This window comes from Sorex fumeus, unplaced genomic scaffold (genome assembly GCF_029834395.1).
Source record: "Sorex fumeus unplaced genomic scaffold, SorFum_2.1 ptg000128l, whole genome shotgun sequence".
Classification (NCBI taxonomy): Eukaryota; Metazoa; Chordata; class Mammalia; order Eulipotyphla; family Soricidae; genus Sorex; species Sorex fumeus.
The window spans coordinates 21,365,970-21,387,045 of record NW_026606185.1 but is presented as its reverse complement, the minus strand read 5'-3'; the positions used below and the strand labels follow the sequence as shown (position 1 = coordinate 21,387,045).

The window sequence follows — 21,076 nt, the reverse complement described above, 5'->3', positions numbered from 1 at the left end:
AGCTTCCACATAACCTACCTCTGGACATCTAGCTGCAAAATACAAAAACACAAACTAGAAAAGATATATGCCCACCTGTACTCATTGCTGAGCTTAGTACAATAGCTAGGATATTGAAACGATGCATATGTCTGACTGATGACTGATGAATGAAAAAACAAACTGTGGTGTACATACAAAACAGATTACTAGGCAGGAACAATGAAGAAAGAATCTTACAGTTCGCTGCAACTTGGATGGCAGTTGAGGGCATCATGGTAAGCAAAATTAGTGAGAGGGAGAAGGACAAATACCAAATGATCTCACTTATCTTCAGTATATAGATAAAGAAAACAAGGGAATAGACATTATCTAACGATGACAAACCTTGGCCTTGGATTATAAAACTGAGATTACCAAGCAGGTAGAAAAGGTGTTGACTGGAAGCAATATAAAGACGCTGGTGGAGGATCTGTGGTGGTGAGATGCAGCAGTAATTCTAAATCAGAACCATAAACATTAACACTATTATAACCATGTTAACTAATGTAGTCATTTTAATATGGATGTATTTAGATCAATTATCCAAAAGTTGCTAAGATAGGTTTTTTTTACATCTATAAAGTATCCTTTTGTTTTGTTTTGTTGTCATACGTGGCTGTGCTCAGGGCTTAGTGCTCAGAGGACTGAACCAAGGTCAGCTGTGTGCAACATAAATGCTTCAAACTTTATACTTCATCCCAATAAGTATATTTGACTACAATTCTTTTCCCTGTGTTCTTTCAATTTTGGGAATCAGACTTACATTTTTTTGATAAAATAAAAATGCATCTTGACTTTTTATCTTATATTATCTAATATTAAATACTTAGAAATTACTTGCTTGAATGCTGAGGAAAACTTACCTGCAAAATTTTTTAAGTTCATATCATTTTGTAGTCTATATAAAAATGTGGGTTTACGTATGTGTGTGTGTGCATGTGTACATATACATATTTTGCAAATTACTCTCTGGCTATTTCCTCCCCACATTTTATAACTTGTATTTGTATTAGTCATTATATGCATGCTTATTTCATCTGAACTTTACAATTTATTAATATGAAGCTATTATAAAAATCTCAAAGCAATTTTTAAAAGATTTTCCTCAACTCTAATATAGCTGATTAATATTTTCTCTTTTTCTCAATCGGACTTGTGTATTTATTTGGTCTTTTCAAAGAAACAATTTTGGTTTAATTTATCGATTTAATTTTAGTTACTATCACTACTTCTCTGTATATTTTTTCCTGATAAATTTGTCTCTATGGAGAGCTCGGCAAGCTACCGAGAGTATTCGATATGCCAAACACAGTAACAACAAAGTCTCCAATGGAGACGTTACTGGGCCCGCTCGAGCAAATCGACGATCAACGGGAGGGCCTTTACCTTTACCTTTACCTATGTTCATTATTAGAAATTCCTACCTTCTATTACTTATTGTCAAGGGGGAGGCTGAGGACCAGATGTAGGACTATACAAATTTAAATTTGTATAGACCAGATGTAGGACTATACAAATTTAAATTTGTATTACAGAGAAAAAAAACGAGCTCCACTTTAAAGATATCGAAGAGTAGCACTTACAACTAAGGAACAGGGACAGGGAGATTGCTGAGTGATAAATTACTAAGAGAAAACAGAGAGGCAAGGGGGGATGGGGGTGGGGCAGATTCTTGCCCAACTAACCTAACAGGATTCTTGCGGAAGACAGGCTAGAATGACCAGTTATCACCTGGGGGAAGATAGAAGACAAGGAAGCCATCAGATACTGGGTTCTCAGACATGGGGGTCAGATTCTGGCTAAACTGACGTAGCAGGATTCCTGCCAAAATTGTGCAATATAAAACAGTTACAAAATTTCTAGTTGGGAAGAGACCCTTCAACAATACTATTTCCACAGTTTTCCTTACTGGTTTAAGTCAATTGATCATTAATCAAAGTTGATGGTTAATGTGATTTTGGGAGTTGGGGGGGAGACCAGAACCCAGCTGCACCCAGGGGCCACACTTGGTAGTGCTTGGGGAACCATATACTGTGGTGTGAGGACTTAAACCAGTACCATGGGGCAGTCATGTGAAAGACAAGTGCCTTAACCTCCGTGCTATCTCTCCAGTCTTTTTATGTGACCTTTTAGTGTGACCTTTGATTTCTCATTCAAATCATGGCAACCACTTATTTGGTTTCAACTGCTCTAAAAAAGTTCATTCAAATTCCTAGAGACAAGTTTTGCCATTTGCTGTTGGACTAACCTCTTTACATAGGCTATAAAATTGGTCACTTGGTCACTTGGACAGGTATGAAAGGAATAAGTAAATTTCAGGACTAGAGCCATAGCACAGCGGGTAGGGCGTTCGCCTTGCAAGCGGCCAACATGGCCGACCCGAGTTCGATTCCTCCGCCCCTCTCGGAGAGCCCGGCAAGCTACCGAGAGTATTCGATATGCCAAACACAGTAACAACAAAGTCTCCAATGGAGACGTTACTGGGCCCGCTCGAGCAAATCGACGATCAACGGGAGGGCCTTTACCTTTACCTTTACCAGGACTGCAATCTGAAATACACATTTTATTCTCTTTAATTAAAACATAAGAAAGTGGGACTGGAGAGATGGCACAGCAGGTAAGGCTCTTGCTTTATACACTGCCAACCTGAATTTAATTGCTGGCACTGCCTAGGTCCCCTGAGCCCTGCCAGGAGTGATCACTGAGTGCAGAGCCAAGAGGAAGCCCTGAGCAATACTCAATGTGGCCCAAACCAGAAAAACCAAAAGAAAACAATCCAATACCTGGAGAGGGAGAGATTAGGCTCTAAAGCTAGTGTATTAAACTTAAATGCAGTTGAAGTTATTTTTGAGAAACTAAAAGACAGTGCAACCCAAACCCACCAATGGCCATATTTGGGGGACAGAAGTAGAAATAAATGGGAATTGTATGCTTTATTCTGATTGCCTTTAGGGTATACTATAAGTATTTTCCAAGACTACTAAGAATGCTGTGTGCATAAATTACTTGTTTTCAATCTTAAGGGAAAAACAATATCTATTTTAATGCTACCCTTAACATCTTAGCAGATATATAACCAAACTCAAAGAAAACAAGTGCTCCCTCCCTAACACCAGCTCAGCAAAAGAAACCGGGGGCAGGGGGCGGGGAAGAACAGATAAAGTACTGACATGACTTTGAAATTATATTACATAAAGCATATGTTACATATCTTTATTATGTAAATATTCTAGACTCAAAATTAACACTACGAGACATTCCACTAGAAGAACATAGGTGTCAGGGCTACACATACTCATCCTCTATTTCAGACATTTTTAAATAGCACGTTTATTTATTGATCAGATAAAGTGTCTTGTTCTGGCCACTTCTTGCTGGCAGCTCTAAGACAAGCTTTGTCCTAGAACCCATCTGTTCTCAGGCATAGTGGGGGTCAGAACTCCAAACTACATTTCCCAGGTTTCCTTGCTGGCTGGCTTCCAGTTATTTTTTAACAAAGAATGGTGGGAGGAGGGAAGGAACTTCCTGTTTCCACCTTCTGCTGGCATCACTTCAAAATATGAGGGCCACTCTGGCTCCAACCCTTGTGAGCCCAGCATCCTGGACACCAGCTACTCTCAGACGATTCAGCACCATCAGATCACACCTTCCTGTCTATATACACGACTGGCTATAGTGGAGCCTTTCCTCTGAATTCTGAGTTCTAAATACTGCTGAACACACCCTTTTCCAATCCTTGCCCAAGGAGAGGTAAATGCTTACTGCATCCTTTTGTTGCTCTCAGTTCCCCCGTGCCTGTTGAACCAGTTTTGTATATTTAGCTGCCTCATTCTAAGACAAGAATGTCTTAAAGCTTCTGTTTTCCTGAGTTAGGATCTAATTGAGTCCATATGGCTACTTTCACATAAACTAAAAATGCTTAGGAAAAGCCAAAGTAGGGGTAGTACAGAACTAACCACGGAAATTTCCTTCAAAGGAACATGATCTGGGGCTGGAATGATAGTACAGCAGGTAGGGAGCTTCCTTCCATGTGACTGATCTGGGTTAGATCCCTGGTACTCCATATGGTCCTCCAATGGGGCCACCAGAAGTGATCTCTGAGCACAGAGGAAGGAGTAAGCCCTGAGCATCACCAATGTGGCTAACACCCACCCCCACCCCCTCCGTCCCCCCCACCCCCCCAACACACACACAAAGGAAAACATGGTCCTAAAGGTAAGGAAAAACAAAGTTATATGAGAATGAGGGAACTGTATTTTGCAGTGTTACTTACTCAAATCCAAAATAAGTCTTGGTCCAAAATATTGCCAGTGTTGCCATCTTCTAAGTTTTAGCCATTGTATGTAAATTTGTCAGTATCACTTTCACCAATTCACTTAGACCCAAATATTGAAAAACTCTACTTCTGTCATATAGTAGCCATGATAATCTTAGTTTATGAGGAAAACTTTCAAGCTTTCCTTTTTTAAACAAGGACACTCCTGATGGTTCTCAGTTCTGGAGACCACATGATATCAGGATAAAACTCAGAACTGCATACATGCCAGGCATGTACTTGAGCACTAAACTGTGTCTGCGGATGTTTTTCATCCTTTTGTCTTGCTTTATCTTTGGGCTACACTCGGCAGTAGCTCTGTGCTCAGGGATCACTCCTGATGGGACTCAGGGGACCACATGGGGTGCCAGGGATGGAGTCTTGTACTCCATCCTGATCCTTGTACTATCTCTCTGGACCTTTTTAATATTTTTTGGTTAAAATCATAGGGGCTGAGAGATAACTCAAGCATTAGAGCACCTGCCTAGCATGTTTGAATTCCTGAGTTAGATCCCCATCACTGCTTGTCCTTGACCCCAGGATCTGTGGGTTTCTCCCTAGTGACAACCCAGAACCACACTGTAGGGTCTGTACTGACAGGACAAACATCCACAGGAAGAGCCCTAGGCCTCCTGGTATTGTCCTTATTTTAAAAAAAAGAGAGAAGGAAGTAAGGAGGGAAGGCAGGGAGGCAGGGAGGCAGGGAGGCAGGGAGGGAGGGAGGGAGAGAGGAAGGAAGGAAGGAAGGAAGGAAGGAAGGAAGGAAGGAAGGAAGGAAGGAAGGAAGGAAGGAAGAAGGGAGGAGGGAGGGAGGGAGGGAGGGAGGGAGGCAAGGAAGGACAGAGGGAGGGGAGGAGGAAGGGAGGGAAGAAGAGAGGAAAGGAAAGAGGGAGGAAAGGAAAGAAGGAAGGAAGGGAGGGAGGGAGGAAAGAAGGAAGGAAGGAAGATGTTGGTTATTAATTCCTGAAAAAAATTAAAAAGTATAGGTAAGTAATACAATGTAGGGTCAGAGAGTATGGCAGGGAAGGTGCTTGCTTGCATGCACTTGACCCAGGTTCAATTCTCAGCACTACATACCCTGAACCCTGCCAGGAGTAATCCCTGAGCACAGAATTAGGAGTAACCCCTGAGTACCACTGGGTGTGGTCCCCAAAACCAAAAAATACAAAACAAAAAACTTTCAGTGTATTTGATCAATCATGGTCTTTCAATAATAATAATAACAACAACAACAACAACAACTAAATGTGATATTTTTTTATTTTTAAATACCTGTCATGCCAGGCACTATACTTTGAGCTTTACATATTTTGTATCAGCAAATTGCGGGGGGGCACCTAGCTGTTGTCAGGGGTTACTCCTGGTTTTGCACTCAGGAATTACTCCTGGTAATTAGGGGATCAATATGGGATGCTGAGGTGGAACCCAGGTGAGCCACATGCAAGGCAAATGCCCTAGCTGTTGTACTGTCACTCCAGCCCCTCATCAGTCAATTTTTAAAACGGTGTCCTTTAAACGATATGATTTTCCAGTAATTGAACCTGGGTCAGCTGTGTACAAAGGAAATGCCCTTCCTCCTGTCCTAATGCTTGGGCCCTGAAAAGTTGTTTTTAAATAAAAGTAAGAAAAGATTTGTGGAGGATCCAGCTCCATGACTTGGAGGCCAGCCACACGTTCTAGGTGAAAAGAAAGCTCAGATAGAGAAGAGACCACCAAATGAAGGGTGTTGTGAGGACCCTCCCAGGGTGGGAGAAGCATGCTAAAAGTAGTCTATAGACCAAACATGATTGCCACTCAATGCCTCTCTTGCAAAACACAGTACCCAAAAGAAGAGAGAGAGAACAAGGGGGAATAGCCTGCCACAGAGGCAGGATGGGACAGGGAGGATGGGGGGGGATGCTGGGACCCGTGGTGATGGATGACGGGCACTGGTGGAGGGATGGGTGCTTGATCATTGTATAACTGAAACCCAAGCACAAAATTTGTAAGCCTGTAACTGTACCTCATGGTGTTTCACTAATAAAAAAAGAAAAAAAAAAACAGAGGAGAGGCCAGATCAGTGGTACTTGGCACCTTGTTATCTTCTAGCACTGCAGGGTGTGGCTCAAAAACGACACAACACACACACACACAGTAGAAGAAAACAAACATTTCTGTGTATGGATGCCAATTGTGTGCCATAAGTAGTTGGTAGCAGTACAGAAAAAGTACAGGAAAGTAGTTTCATTTTGTTTTGGTGGTAAAATACATGTTACGAAAATTTCCATTTTAACTATCTTTGAGTGTACAGTTCCAGGGACATTAACTACAGGTACATTTTGGTGCCATCATCTGCTCCCATAAATCTTGTTTTGTTTTGAATAATCCCAAATGGGAACTCCATACCCTTATTTTTTAAAAAAGTGAATTTGGGGGGCCATGGGTGGCCTGGGCCACACTCAGCTGTGGTTAGGGATCATATGGGGTACAAGGGACTGAACCTGGGCAGTCATGTACAAGGTCAGTGCCTTACCCATTCTGCTATATCTCCGGCCCAGAGGGGTTGATGTTTATAAACCCAATCCTTAAAATAATCCTGTGAGAGATCAGTGAGGAAACAGGCTCAGAAAGACGAAGTGATTTTCTGGGGACCACACAGAGAATTGACCTCTGCTCTTCCTCCTCCTCTAAATCCTGCAGATGTGGGGAGGGAGCTGCTTCCTGCAGGTGGGTGGATGTTGGCTTAGGGCCCATGACTCCTGCTGTGTATAGTCCTGAGCACCAGAGAGAGACACAGGTTCTTTGAGGACACTTGACAACTTGTGCTATGTCAACCCGCAGGTTACAAAAAAGCATTTGACTCATAGCTTGTAGAGAAAGTGTAACTGCCCTTCAACATGGGCTTTGCAAAATGACAGTGAGCATGCATCACTGTTGTGAAAATGTACCCTGGATCCGGCTTGAAAATGTGCCTCAGTCTTAGTTCAGTGTGGACAGATTTACTGGCTCCCACGTCAGGAAGTTATTATCCAAAGGGCACCTGCTGAATGATGGGGCATTACAGAGATGGTGGCAAGGAATAGCTCTTCTTCATCGAGAGAAGGAATTTTCTGGCAGGGTAACCGGGCTGCACAGATTTAAAAGAAAAATTTTAAAGCAACAAGAATTAGTCTGATCTTATCTTTGAGAAGCAGAAAATAGTGAAATGAACTGAGCGATCTGCTGTATTATCTACCGTTTCTATGAAATGCATGGTTAAATAGACAACAATTACACTGAAATGGCTGCACATTCTTTCCCCATGATGCTGTGCTTGAGAATTATTACTTTCCACACTATCAATCACTCTGGTCTTGCTCCCCCACTCCCACATCTATGAGAAGTGATTCACAGTTTTGTTCTCACACAGTTACTCAGTGATGCTGAACCCACCATAATGCAACCAGATAATCACCATGATTCCTGGACATCCGCTTCGTGTTTGAGAATCAAAAATCAAAATGAGGAGCTGAAGGTAGTTTAGATATGATTGTGTTTGAATTGATCTAATTATCTTATTCTTTAAGCCAACATTCAGTTTAGGGAGAGAGAAAATTGTTAATAAAGATCATACCTTCAGAATGTCTTAAAAATCACATTTAACAATCATAGGGAGTCAGTCAAGACTTGGAAGAGCTGGTTTCGACACACAGTGGTAGCACCTAACATGACAAGGTAATAAAATCCTCTGGCATGTGTTGGAGGACTTTGCATTTCTTACTTTGGGGTTCCTATTGTAAAGGTCAAAAAGGGAGGCTGTTACCTGTATCCCGATAGACAGGCATCGGTTCTTCTTAAAGTGATCCTTCTTCTTGTCCTCGGTGGTGACGGTAGCTATGGTGGTCGTAGTGGTGACAGTGGCAGGGTTGTTGCCCATGTGTTGACTGGCAGGGCCGTGGATCTGGGCGTTTGCAGCTTCGATGGCGGCGGTCAGAGCCTTCATACTGTCCAGGCTCTCCGTGGAGTTGCTCAGTCCGGACTGGCTGATAATATCTCCTCGCTGGCCTTGTCCGTCCATGTAGGCATCCTGGGCAGACTCTGTGCTGCTCTGGGCTGTGATAGAAATGAAAGGTTTCGTGGTAGTTCTGGGTGGGACTGGAGGTGGTGTCTTCTTATATGTTGTAATGCAAGATGACACTGGAAGACAGTGAGAACAAAGACACTGTGATTTCTGCATGGGTGTTCATTTCTGATACCATAACTGACATCCATTGGAAATTAGGGCACACGAAACACACAAAGACATTTAACATGAGAATAGGTTAGCTGAGAGAGTGACATCCCTGTGTCTGGGGGGTCAGCTTCGAGTGAAGAGATTAACCTCCCCTGAGACCCCCCACACTGCTAAGATTGAGGGAAACAAAGACTGGATAACACCACGTCTTGACATGGAAGTTTCAGAAATGGAAATTAATGTTGATTCCACATAGACTAGACATGATTAGTCATTGTAGAAATCTTCCCGGCAACAGTGTTCTAGCCTGAGGTAACCAATCCACATGGATAAGATCAAGCAATCTCAGGCCTCTCAGAAAGATATTAAATACAGTCTATGTTAAACAAAGTCACTCATTAGAGAAGATTCTGGTGGTTAATAATAAACACTGGGGAAAGAAAGAAAGAAGGAAAAATTGTGTGTATGCTTAAATCCCAGGAACTGTGAGAGGTGTTTGGGAAGGAATCCAGCCCCTGAGTTTCCTGGGATCTCTGACTCGCTTTTCTCAACAGCTCCATCCCTCTCTCCCTTTCTAGACAGGTTCTCACTACATAAACATTTGTTATGTTTTGTTGTTTCTGAGCAAATGTACTGAGTGGTAGCACACGAAGCAAAGTGTCTTGTTACAAAGTGAAAATAAACAGGATCAACCAGTGCTGGTGTGGCTGTGGGGAAAAGGGTCCCTCCTCCATTACTGTGGGAATGTGGACTGGTTCAATCTTTTTGGAATGCAATATGGACATTTCTCAAAAGAACAAGGAATTGAGTTTTCATATGGCCTAGCAATTCCACTTCTGATAATTACCCATACAGGTCCCAAACTCCAATCAGAAAAGACATTTGTGCTTTTATGTCCATTGCAGCACTATTTATGGAAGCTGGAGTCTAAAACAAGCTTTCAAGTGTCCAGGAATGGATGACTGGATAAAGTGACTAAGGTATATATACACAATGGAATACTACTCAGCTATAGCACAGTGGTAGGGCATTTGCCTTACAAGCGGCCAACATGGCCGACCCGAGTTCGATTCCTCCGCCCCTCTCGGAGAGCCCGGCAAGCTACCGAGAGTATTCGATATGCCAGAGACAGTGACAACAAAGTCTCCAATGGAGACGTTACTGGGCCCGCTCGAGCAAATCGACGATCAACGGGAGGGCCTTTACCTTTTACCTTTACCTTTATATAAAAAAAACTCATGCAATTTATCATGACATGGATAGATCTGGAGGGTATCATACTGAGTGAAGGTAGCCAAAAGGGGAGAGACAGAAACAGTGGACTCTCTCATGTGTCAAATAAAGAAGCATCGTAGGGGAATAACAAAAGGCCAAGAGCAGCAGAATCTAAGAACTGGTCTACAGAACTGAGCTTACCACGGCAGTGAATTTTGGCAAGAAGTGGAGTGTTGGGGTAAAGAAGGTAACAGGAATTCTTAGACAATGATGGAGGGAGGCAGATGCTCTGGAGGGGAGTACGGTGTGAATACTGTAGTCATGAAACCATACAATTAACAGTAATGTGAACTTGTAAATCATATTGGTTTAAATAAATAAACTTAGGGACTGGGGTTGGGGCCCATTCATGGGGCCTCTCATGAGTGAGTTCAATCCCTGGTGATGCCAACAACACACACATGCACACATACACATACACACACACAACATTTAAAAATCTGTGTGTTTGCAAGAGAGACAGACAGAGAGAGAGAGAGACTGAGAGAGAGAGAGAGAGAGAGAGTGAGAGAGACTGAGAGACAGAGAGAGCATATGAACCTACTCTCTAAGATTTGTCCTTCAGGGCAAATGGAACATTCCCTTTTTTGCCTGAGGCCTCCTAGGACTCTGTCATTGAGTACTGGCCCTTCCTGAGGTTTCAGGAGAAGACACTTCTAGCCTCTCTCCAACCCTCTGCTTCTGATCCTGAGGGCCTTGAAGTTTTACACATAAGGTTTTGGCTTTCCATTGGTGGGGCTTGATGTAGGAAAATACAGATCAGAAAGAATTATGGAGTTTCCAAGTGGAAACTCCCTGCCAGTGGAGAACAATTCCTTAACCTGCTTTCCAAAGACTTTTGCTCAGTCTTTAAAAATAAAATCATTCTAACTATTGTTTTCCTTGCTTCCCTCCACACCCTCCTCCCACCCCAAGTCTTTTCCACTGACAGCTGACAAGCTGGCATCATTACTGTGACACCAAATCAACTGGTTCTGGCCACACAATTCCAGTTTGTTCCCCAGGTTCTAGCTATACTCTGGCCATGCCCCTGAATGAACAACTTGCTTCAATATTTCGTATGTTTCCTGAGGCCACTTAAAGGAAGCATCCCATTATGAACAGTAAACAGAAGGATCGCATGACACTGCCTTGTGACTCAGAGTCATTTCCTTCTTCATAAGAGAGGGACATAAATGTGTGGCTATTTCCCAGGGTTTGTGTGAGAGATGAAGGAAGAGAAAAGCACACAGATGTCACATTACAATATTCTATGTGTGAGGAGGAGGGGTGTGAATATGAATAATGCAAACTGGAGCCAGTTCTGTTACCCGGATGGACGACAGGCAGAGGCACACCCCTTCCTTCCCTGTCTGGTTATTGTATGAAGCTTGCATGTTAGCCTGTAGACACAGCACAGCAGCATGTGACCCTGAGAGGCAACAAGAGGTCCTTATGGTCATGCAGAGCCAGGAGTAGCACCAGAACTGTGTCAGCTCAGAGATTCTCCCACAGCACAAGAGTGCTCCACAATGAGCAACTCACCAGCACACACTGTTGATTTTTCAGCTGATTTCTAGTTTCTTGCACCATAATCAACACACAGTTACCTCCTGCTTATCAGGAAGGTTTGAATTGGGGACAATGGTCAGTCTTAACCCCTACCCCACCCCAGTTCTTCCCAAAAGGTGTACCACAGAGCCTGGATTTGTGTGATTACACTTGGTGAGAAACAGATTTCTCAAAAATTATCCCTAGGTGGCTCTTGATTGTAAAGCTTTATTTTATTTACTGTGTTTTATGGTAAAAAAAAAATCCTTCTATGCTGTGTGGGAATTTTTTTTTTTATTTCTTTCAGGACCATACCTGACAGTGCTTATGGCTTACTCCTCGTGAAGCTTGGGGGAACCTATGGCTAAGGATTGAACTCAGGTTGGCTGTGTTCAGGGCAAGTGACTTACCTACTGTACTATCTCTCTGGCCCCAAGTGTAATACATTTTTGTCCAACAAAACAACAAGACTTAGGGACATTCTACCCCCCCACCCCCCCACCCCCAAACTGTAATTTGGAGCCATCTCAAGGCTGCTGTCAGCTCCTCTTCCAATTGAATAGGGCTAACTAAATGTTCTACTCAACCAGGACTTGAAGTACAGGGGTTGTGAAGTCAGAATCCACTAGGACAGCATGATGACATGGCCTCCTAGTGGCTGGGAATGCCAGAAAAAATGTTTGCTATCGTCTTACTTTGAAATTGGGATCCAGTTGTTGGAGCGATAGTACAGTGGATAGGGCGCTTGCCTTGCATGCAGCCAACCCGAGTTCAATTCCTGACATCCCATTAGTTCCCTGAGCTTGCTAGGAGTAATTCCTGAGTACAGAGCCAGGAGCAAGTCCTGAGCACCACCCACAGTGGTCAGGGGAGAAAAAAAAGGAATGAACTTGGGATCCAAACAGAAGTCAGGAAACTTTGATGATGGTGTTTTGTATGAGGGCCCTGTTATACATTTAAAATTTGAGACAGCTATGCTAGTCAGACTCAAAGAAGTACCATTGATCTGCCATTAAGTTGGAATTTTAAAATTAATTCAAATCTTTCAATGTCTTTTATTATTGCATGGTTTTAAGGCCATATCCGGAAGTATTCAGTATCCTAGCCCTGTGCTCAGGAATCACTCCTGGTAGAACTCAGGGAATCATGGAGTGCTGGGGGTCAAGCATCAGTTGACCATGTGCCATGAAATACCTTCCCCAGGGGGGCGTATTGGGCTGTCCTTCACTCCCGACCGAGGTCGCCAGCTGCCCCCACGAGCAGTTCTCTGGCACGGCCACGGCCCCGGAGGCACAAGGACTTAGCACAGAGAACCAGCCGCTTGGAGCAGAAAAGCAAATGGACTATGTGTTAAACGCGCCAGTATGCCTGCCCGGAGGGGAAAGGGTGTTGTCCCGCTCACCTGCTCCTCTCTGGAAAGAAAGATGGCGGCCGCACAGGAGCCTTGTGGACAGCAGGTTTGAGAGCCGGGGGTGGTGGGAGCGGCAGGGGCCTCATGGGAAGGGGGGCGTAATGGGCCGTCCTTCACGCCCGACGGAGGTCGCCAGCTGCCCCCAACGAGCGGCTCTCCAGCACGGCCATGACTCCAGAGCACAGAAACCAATCTCTTAACTATCTAACTTTTAATAGAAATTCTTCCAGGGTCAATAAGTAAAATAGCAGAAATCTAAAACCATCATTTTATTCTTAAACCAAGTTGTAGAAAGCAAATCATTTCACAACGCTGTTTCAGCATGTCTGATTGGGGGGGGGGGGGTCGTAAACTTTAAACAATAATTGTGCATCTTCTATCAAAACAATGTATCTAGTCAAAGTAGATAGAGTATTAACTAGAACTCATCTGCCTCACAGGAATTGGGAGGGGTGGGAGGTGGGGTTCTATTGGGGTTCGCGGTCAAAAATAAGTATTGGTAAAGGGAAATGTGTTTGATATTTACATGACTGAGACCTAAACCCGAAAGCTCTGTAACTTTTCCCACAGTGATTCAATAAAGAAATAAATTTAAAAAAAAAGAAAGAAAGAAAGAAATACCTTCCCCTCTGTACTATGTCTCCAGCCCCTTGTTGCCATCTTTGGTTTGTGTTTTTTCTGGGGCCACACCCAGTGGTTCTCAGGGCTTACTCCTGGCTCTGTTCTCAGGGATCATGCCGAGCAGTCAGAGGACTTTATGAGATGCTAGGGATCAAACCCTTGGTAGGCCATGTGCACCAGTACTTTACTGCTATACTATGGCTCAATTCCCCTTTGCTACCTAAAATTATTTATTTATTTATTTTTAATTGAATCCCGGTAAGGTACACAATTACAAGGTCGTTCATGATTGGGTTTCAGTCATATAATGTTTCAACACCCATCTCTTCACCAGTGTATGTTTCCCACCACCTTGTAGTCTTTTGAAGGAGATGAGAGGACACAGGACACACTTCCCACTAATCTCTTCCCTCATGCACAATTATTTGGCATTTGAGGCATCCTAGTTGGCCTACACTTAACTGCCCCCAACCCCTGCCAATTTCTTTCCAGAATCAGTGTGTTCCCTACATTGACAGGCAAAACTTTAAGCCTTTTCATATCTCTGAAGGCAATTTTTGTTTTTCAATTCTGTGGGCTGGAGTGATAGCATAGCGGTAGGGCGTTCGCCTTACAAGCAGCCAACATGGCGACCCGAGTTCGATTCCTCCGCCCCTCTCGGAGAGCCCAGCAAGCTACCAAGAGTATTCGATATGCCAGACACAGTAACAACAAAGTCTCCAATGGAGACGTTACTGGGCCCGCTCGAGCAAATCGACGATCAACGGGAGGGCCTTTACCTTTACCTTTTACCTAATTCTGTGGTCATGATGGGCTGGAGTGATATCACAGCGGGTAGGGTGTTTGCCTTGCACGAGGCCAACCCAGTTTTGATTCCTCCATCCTTCTCAGAGAGCCCAGCAAGCTACCGAGAGTATCCTGCCCGCACGTCAGAGCCTGGCAAGCTACCCGTAGCATATTTGATATGCCAAAACAGTAACAACAAGTCTCACAATGGAGACGTTACTGGTGCCCGCTCAAGCAAATCGATGAACAACGGGAGAACAGTACTACACTGATCATGATTCAGCACCAGTAATGACTTAGAATTCAATGAGATCTGTATGACAGAAGCACATGATAGAGCAAGGCTCAAAAACAGTGAAACATTAGTTAATAAATCTTGTCTGGTTGAGACAGAAGAGAAAATGATTGACTTATATCCAGTAAGTGACACACTATTTTTTGAAAGCAACATTCTCAGAAAGGTTGATTTAGGAGTGGTTGGAGTTCAATGCACTGAGCATGTTTGTCACGTGGGAGGTTCTGGTTCAATACCTAATAGTTCAGGCTCCCAATGCCTAGTAGTATAATAGTCCCCCTGCTATTAGACTGCTAGGAGAGGTCCCTGAGCACTATCAGGTATGGTCCCAAACCAAATGGAATTGACAGACAGGATGGTTGATTTTAAAATACTAGTGCTGGGGCCTGGAAATAGTACAGCTTTTTGCCTTTTCACAAAGCTGCTTCCAGTTTAATCTCTGGTATAGAGTCCCCTTAGCATTAGATCTGATCCCTGAGCACAGAGCCAGGAATAAGCCCTGAGGACAGCCGAGTATGGCCCAAAACAAACAAAAAGAAATGATACTTTTAATCATGATTTTTGCTTTCTTTTGCTCTTTCTTTTGCCTATTTGATCATTTCAAATACAATGACTTCTTTCTCTTGTCCCCGACTTTTCTGGGTACTGATGACGTGCCATCAGAGCTCAAAGTTGATGCAAGCCCTTCTATCCATTAATAAAAGTATGACTGGATTTCAATTTCAGTGACTCACTCCTGGCTCTATGCTTAGGGTTACTCCTGGAGAGCTTGGGGGACTCTATGGGCTGCTGGGATTGAACCCGGGTTGGCTAAGTGCAAGCCAAGCACCCTACTTGCTGTAATGTTGCTCTGGCCCCCAGTGACTTTATTTTCAATCATATTATTCGGCTCCTCGCCGGGGCCCGTTGGAGGAGAGCGGGTTGAGCTTTCCTCCCCGCCCCAACCAGGGCTCCGGCAGCCAAAGACCTCCAGGACCAGCCACCACCATGCTGAGACCACTCTCCGCACACATGAAGGTACTGGCAGAGGGACAAAGCCACGCGGGTTCCAGGGCCGAGATCTCCAAGCCTACTCGGATTGGAGTCGAGCATCCTCCACCCAGATCCTCCAAATTCCAGTAGGCGGGGGTCACACCCACCACCTGGCCCCCTGGCGCCATGTAATCCCATCAGCGGCCAAGACTCAGAGACTATAAAATTCAGCTCCTGGAACCGCGCGGCTGCAAATGCGGCCGCGCGACATCTTATCAGGACATCTTTTTATGACATCTTATTATCTCATTCCTACTTTGGACAAACTTGCAGGCTATCGAATGTAGCCTGCCCACAGGGCAGAGTCTGGCAAACTCCCCGTGGCGTATCAAATATGCCAAATACCAGTAACAATGATGGGTCTCATTCTCCTAAAGAGCCTTGAATATAATCTCAGGGTTAGGATGAAAGAGACGTTACTGGGGCCTGCTCGAGGCAATCGACGAATAACAGGATGATGAAATGAAATGAAATGAAAATTATTCTGCAGAGCCCAGAGAAATGAGTTAAGGCAACAGGTCTCCTCTGCTATCAGAAAGTAGACATTCTGGTCAGCAGGATTCCATAGGTTATATTCAGGACCTGGAAATGTTAAATTATTTCTCACAGAATTAATAATGATCATTTTCCCAGCTTCCCAAAATAATCCTATGAAATCCTACTAAATAGGAATGTTTTACTTTGGGCTAGCAAGGGAAACAAGTATTAAAAACAAAAAGGGAAGTCAAAAAGAGAAAACAAATGAAAATAAATTTTATCCTATATCCTCTTAATGATTACTTATAATATTGTTGGTTGTTGGGTTGACTGTTTGTTTGTTAGTTTGGTTTTGGTTTTGGGGGGTTATATCTGACAGTACTCAGGGATTACTCCTGGCTCTGCTCTAAGGAATCTTTTTTGTTGTGTGCTGGGGATCAAACCTGGGTTGGCTGTGTACTAGGCAAACACCCTACCCACTACAGTAGCCACTGTAAGCTCCAGCATCTTAATATTGTTCTTATTCACATATAAATAAAATGCTGGTATTGTTTGTCTTAGAAAAGGCTATGACAGAATAATTTTGTTTTATAGTGGTGTTCTTTTAGAAAATTATCTAGAGTCTCTTAACAGAGGGCCAGAGAGATTGTACAGCAGGTAGGGTGTCTGCTTGCTGGGTTTGTGGTCAACCTGGATTCAATCCCAGGCACCACAAAGGGTTCTTGGAGTGATTCCTGAGCACCACTAGGTGTGGCCCAAAACACACACAAAAGGGAACGAAACAGAGTCTCTTAGCACATAGATTTGCCCTTGTGATCAGGAGCATACATATGTCAGATGACCATAAAACTTACATATGTTGGGCCAGACTTCCTATCAATATGTTACAACTGGTTAAGGACAATATACTACTATAACTCTATGTGAAGAATTATTCAGCAGTTCCTGGTTATTTAATTTTAGAAATTCTTTCAAATATGAGTACAAGTATATAAGGAACTACTACAAAAACCAGAAAACAATAACAAAATCATCCCCAGATACATAGTTACATGATAGGCAAACATTCTTCAAGTTGTCCTGAATGGTTAGTCACCACAGGACAGTGGGGCAAAGTGTTAGGTCTTCAGAGGGAACAGTTTTCTACACAGAACTCATGCTCCAAGACATTTTGGATTTGTTGTAGGCTGGGGAAGATTGTCTGATATTGTATCAGATTCTTCCAGAGCTGCAGTCTACTGTCTACTTCAACTCCTTGTCTAATTTTTGTTGAGGGCAAAGGTCTCCTGATTTGGGTGAGTTGGTTCAGCTGAGCATCCATTTAAGAAGCGCTCTAAAGGAAAATAAAGGAAATGCTTTATTAAAGAGTTGATTTGAAAAAATGCAGTGAGAGGGCCAGAGAGATAAAGACACTTGTCTTGAGCATGGCCAACTTTGTGGATTCCTAGTATCATAGATGGTTCCCTAAGCACCACCAGGGAAGAACCCTAAGTACAGAGCCAGGAGTTAGCCTGAGTGTGCGCCTTGTAGCTGGGGCTTGCTCTTATCAGCTTGCTAGACAATACTGTAGACATCTTTCTTCAAGTCTTTGTTCTTTGACATGTCATTGGCTGCTTGGAACTGACCTTGGGATGAGCACTTACACCACAGTAATTGGTGTCAACACTGTAAAATGTTGTCAGTCATTGGTGGTAGTTTCTCTCCTGGAGATCTGTTTTTAATTTTCAGTAAGAAATATAATTTTAATTGAATGAAACCTGCTTAGAAATATGTGAGAGGAGGGAGAGAGGACATTTGTGGTCAAGAGAGAATCCAGGCTTCTCCAGAGTGGAAATAAGCAAGCAAGTAGGATACGTGTTCAAGGGAGAAAGCGGGCTCAAAGAGCAAGCAGGAGAACTGGTTGTTAAGCATCTCCAAACACACCTCTGTCAGAGAAAGTACTGCTCTAACTGTGAGTCACACACAGAATGATTCATAACTGATCTGACAAGGGCCTGCTAACACAGAACCTAATAATGGAGAGTAAACTCTTGGAAACTTCCATAGTAATTCTATAGAGTATTTTGTGATTGGGCCTAACTAAAAAGAAAAGTGAGCTTGTTTTAGTGTATCTTTGATGCCTTAATTTTCTTTTTCTAGAAATCTTTCAAAATTAAAATTTACCAATGTATTGGATTATAATGGAGTGGACATCCAACAAATTGTTGGATAACCAGAGATAGTTTGAGAAGTACTTATAGGAATATTACCAAATCCAGAGGATAGAAAGAGGCTCATTCATGAGGCAAAGAACATATTACGGAAACTAAAGGCGACTTTACAAAGTAAAATGTTGATGTGAAGAGGCTAAATGGAAAAACAAAAAGGTGGGTAGAAGAATTTACACTTGGGTTGTAAGGAGATAGTGCAAGTTGGGAAGTTTGGGCTTCCAGTTTAGCATCTGACTTCCAAGAAGGCAGGAGAAGTAGAATGGTGAGATCAGAACAGGCAAAGGATGTGGTGCCACATACTGGGCCTGTCTTGAAGGGCAAACTAGGAGAGATGATGAGTGGATTAGGGAGAGAAGATGTTTCAGTTGCAAAAGAAGGAAGAGAGGTTCCCAGTTATTTAAAAAACTATTATATAGGACTAGACCCCCAAACTTATTTTTGCCTACTACTTCCTTTTCAGAAAAAAAGAAATCCCTTAGCACCCACCTAGAGATCCGACTTCTTTAGGCAAAACCAACTGAAAGTGTCCTCAGTTGCTTTCTGAAACTTTTCCCACTCACAAACCCTTTGGTCCAAGAAGTGCAACGTGGGCAAATCCTGTCAGAAACACCTCCGATGCACTTTATGTTTGATTCTGAATTAATTTTTGGACATTGCACGTTCAGAAAACTTTTCCTCTTGCCAGACTTTTTGCCAGCCCCACACTGGGGTGGCAACCCACTGTTCCCAGCTGAGTCCCCATAACTGCCTTTGGGAGGCCCAGCACTACTGCAGTGTGTGACCCTGGCAAGCACATGTGTGAGCAGCACATGTGTGTGGATGACCCAGGGCATCACAACAACACCAAAGGGAGGTAAGGTAAGGTAAAGGCCCTCCCGTTGTTCATCTATTTGCTCGAGCGGGCCCAGTAACATCTCCATTGGAGACTTTGTTGTTATTGTGTTTGGCATTTTTCAAAGTAATGAAAAATCGACTGGTTCAGCACCTCCATGAATGTGCGAGGAACGCCAAGAGAGAGATAGCCACAAAAAATCGCCTATCTTCGAAAACTCTTGAGCTAATTCGCCAGCGTGGTTTGGCGCATGCCTCAGGCAACAGCAAGCTAAGGTCCGAGCTCGCAAAGCAGTGCAGAGATGCGATCAAGGAAGACCTCAAAGAGAGAAGAGCAGAAGTACTGGTAGATGCGGCAGAAGCCGGGAAAAGTATTCGTAATGCCTGCCTGTCCTTCGCCAACTATAAGACCAAGATGACTGCTCTCCAATGTCCTGATGGATCCATCACATCCTCCAGAACGGCAATGGAGAAGATTATCTATGACTTCTACTCAAGTCTCTTCGATAGCCATGTCCACTTGCCGACATACCAAATTCCACAGGATGGGTATATCGTTCCCAACGTTCTCCCTTCCGAAATCCGACACGCCATTTCGTCAGTAAAGAAACAAACAGCACCCGGCCCAGACAAGGTCAGACCTGAACACCTGAAGAACCTGCCGTCAGTACTCATCAATACGCTGGCTCGGCTCTTCACTCGCTACCTGTCTGAATGCAAGGTTCCGTCCCAATGGAAAACCAGCAGGACCGTACTACTGTTCAAGAAGGGAGACATCCATGACATTGGCAACTATCGCCCGATCTGCCTATTGTCTGTCATCTACAAGTTGTTCACTCGAGTCATCCTAAATAGGATTGGCAGAACACTAGATGAAGGACAACCATGCGAGCAAGCAGGGTTCCGCAAAGGATTCAGCACCATCGACCATATCCACACGATAACCAAGCTCATTGAGGTTTCTCGGGAGTTCAAGATGCCGCTCTGTTTAATGTTCATTGATTTACAGAAGGCCTTTGATTCTGTTGAGACGGAAGCGGTCATTGAAGCCCTAGCCAATCAGGGCATTCAAGCCCAATACATCAGGATCCTCCGTGAGCTCTATTGCGGATTCACTACCAGGATCTCACCATTCTACAAAGAAGTGATCGTTGATGTCAAGAGAGGGGTGCGGCAGGGTGATACCATTTCACTGAAACTCTTCAGTGCCACCGTCGAGAACATCATGCGACGACTGGAATGGGAAGGAATGGGAGTGAAGATAGATGGTCGGCAACTACACCACCTCCGCTTTGCTGATGACATTGTTCTAATAACACCAAACATCAGCCAAGCGGCAAAAATGCTGGCCGACTTTGACCGTGAGTGTGGAAAGGTAGGACTACAGCTGAATCTCACAAAGACAATGTTTATGAGAAACAGCCTTGGTCCTGACGCCCCATTCGCTCTCAATGGAACCGCCATATCCGAATGCAACAGCTATGTGTACCTAGGTCGAGAGGTCAACATGACAAATGATCTGGCACCCGAGCTGCGCAGGAGGAAGAGAGCAGCTTGGAACGCCTTCAAGAACGTCGAAGAAATAGCTAAGAGGACGAAGAACCTCCGGCTCCGGGCACATCTCTTTGATTCCACTGTTCTTCCTGCATTAACATATGCCTCAGAGACCTGGGCCCTACGCAAACAGGATGAGAATGCTATTCAGGTCTCTCAAAGAAGAATAGAAAGAGCTATGCTTGGAATATCACGTTTCACTCAAATGAGAGAACGAATCCGGAGTTCTGACATCCGTCGACGATCAAGGATCAGGGACGCTGTCTCATTTGCCAAGGTGTCGAAAATCAGATGGGCTGGTCACGTAATGAGATTTAAAGATGACCGTTGGACTAGAGCTGTTACTGATTGGATTCCACGGGATGTCAAAAGACTGCGTGGCCGCCCACCTACCAGATGGTCAGACTTCTTCGTCAAGATCATGAACGATCGGTTTGAGGCCCTTCATGTTCCCGGAGCGAACAGATGCCATTGGGCTACACTAGCATGCGACAGGGACAAATGGAGACATTACTGGCGCCCGCTC

At 43.9% G+C, this 21,076-nt stretch overlaps 1 protein-coding gene across 11 annotated transcripts in view; it reads right to left on the bottom strand.

Moving 5' to 3' along the window:
• DLGAP1 (DLG associated protein 1) overlaps positions 1–21,076 on the bottom strand; it is a 511,134-nt gene that overhangs the window by 69,500 nt on the left and 420,558 nt on the right. For 7 of the 11 annotated variants that reach the window (XM_056138347.1, XM_056138348.1, XM_056138351.1 and 4 more), the window contains one exon: positions 8,118–8,491. In XM_056138347.1, coding sequence (XP_055994322.1) covers positions 8,118–8,491 — 374 coding nt within the window. The remainder of the gene's footprint in view (positions 1–8,117; positions 8,492–21,076) is intronic. The other 4 variants (XM_056138349.1, XM_056138350.1, XM_056138357.1 and 1 more) reach the window with 1 other exon arrangement.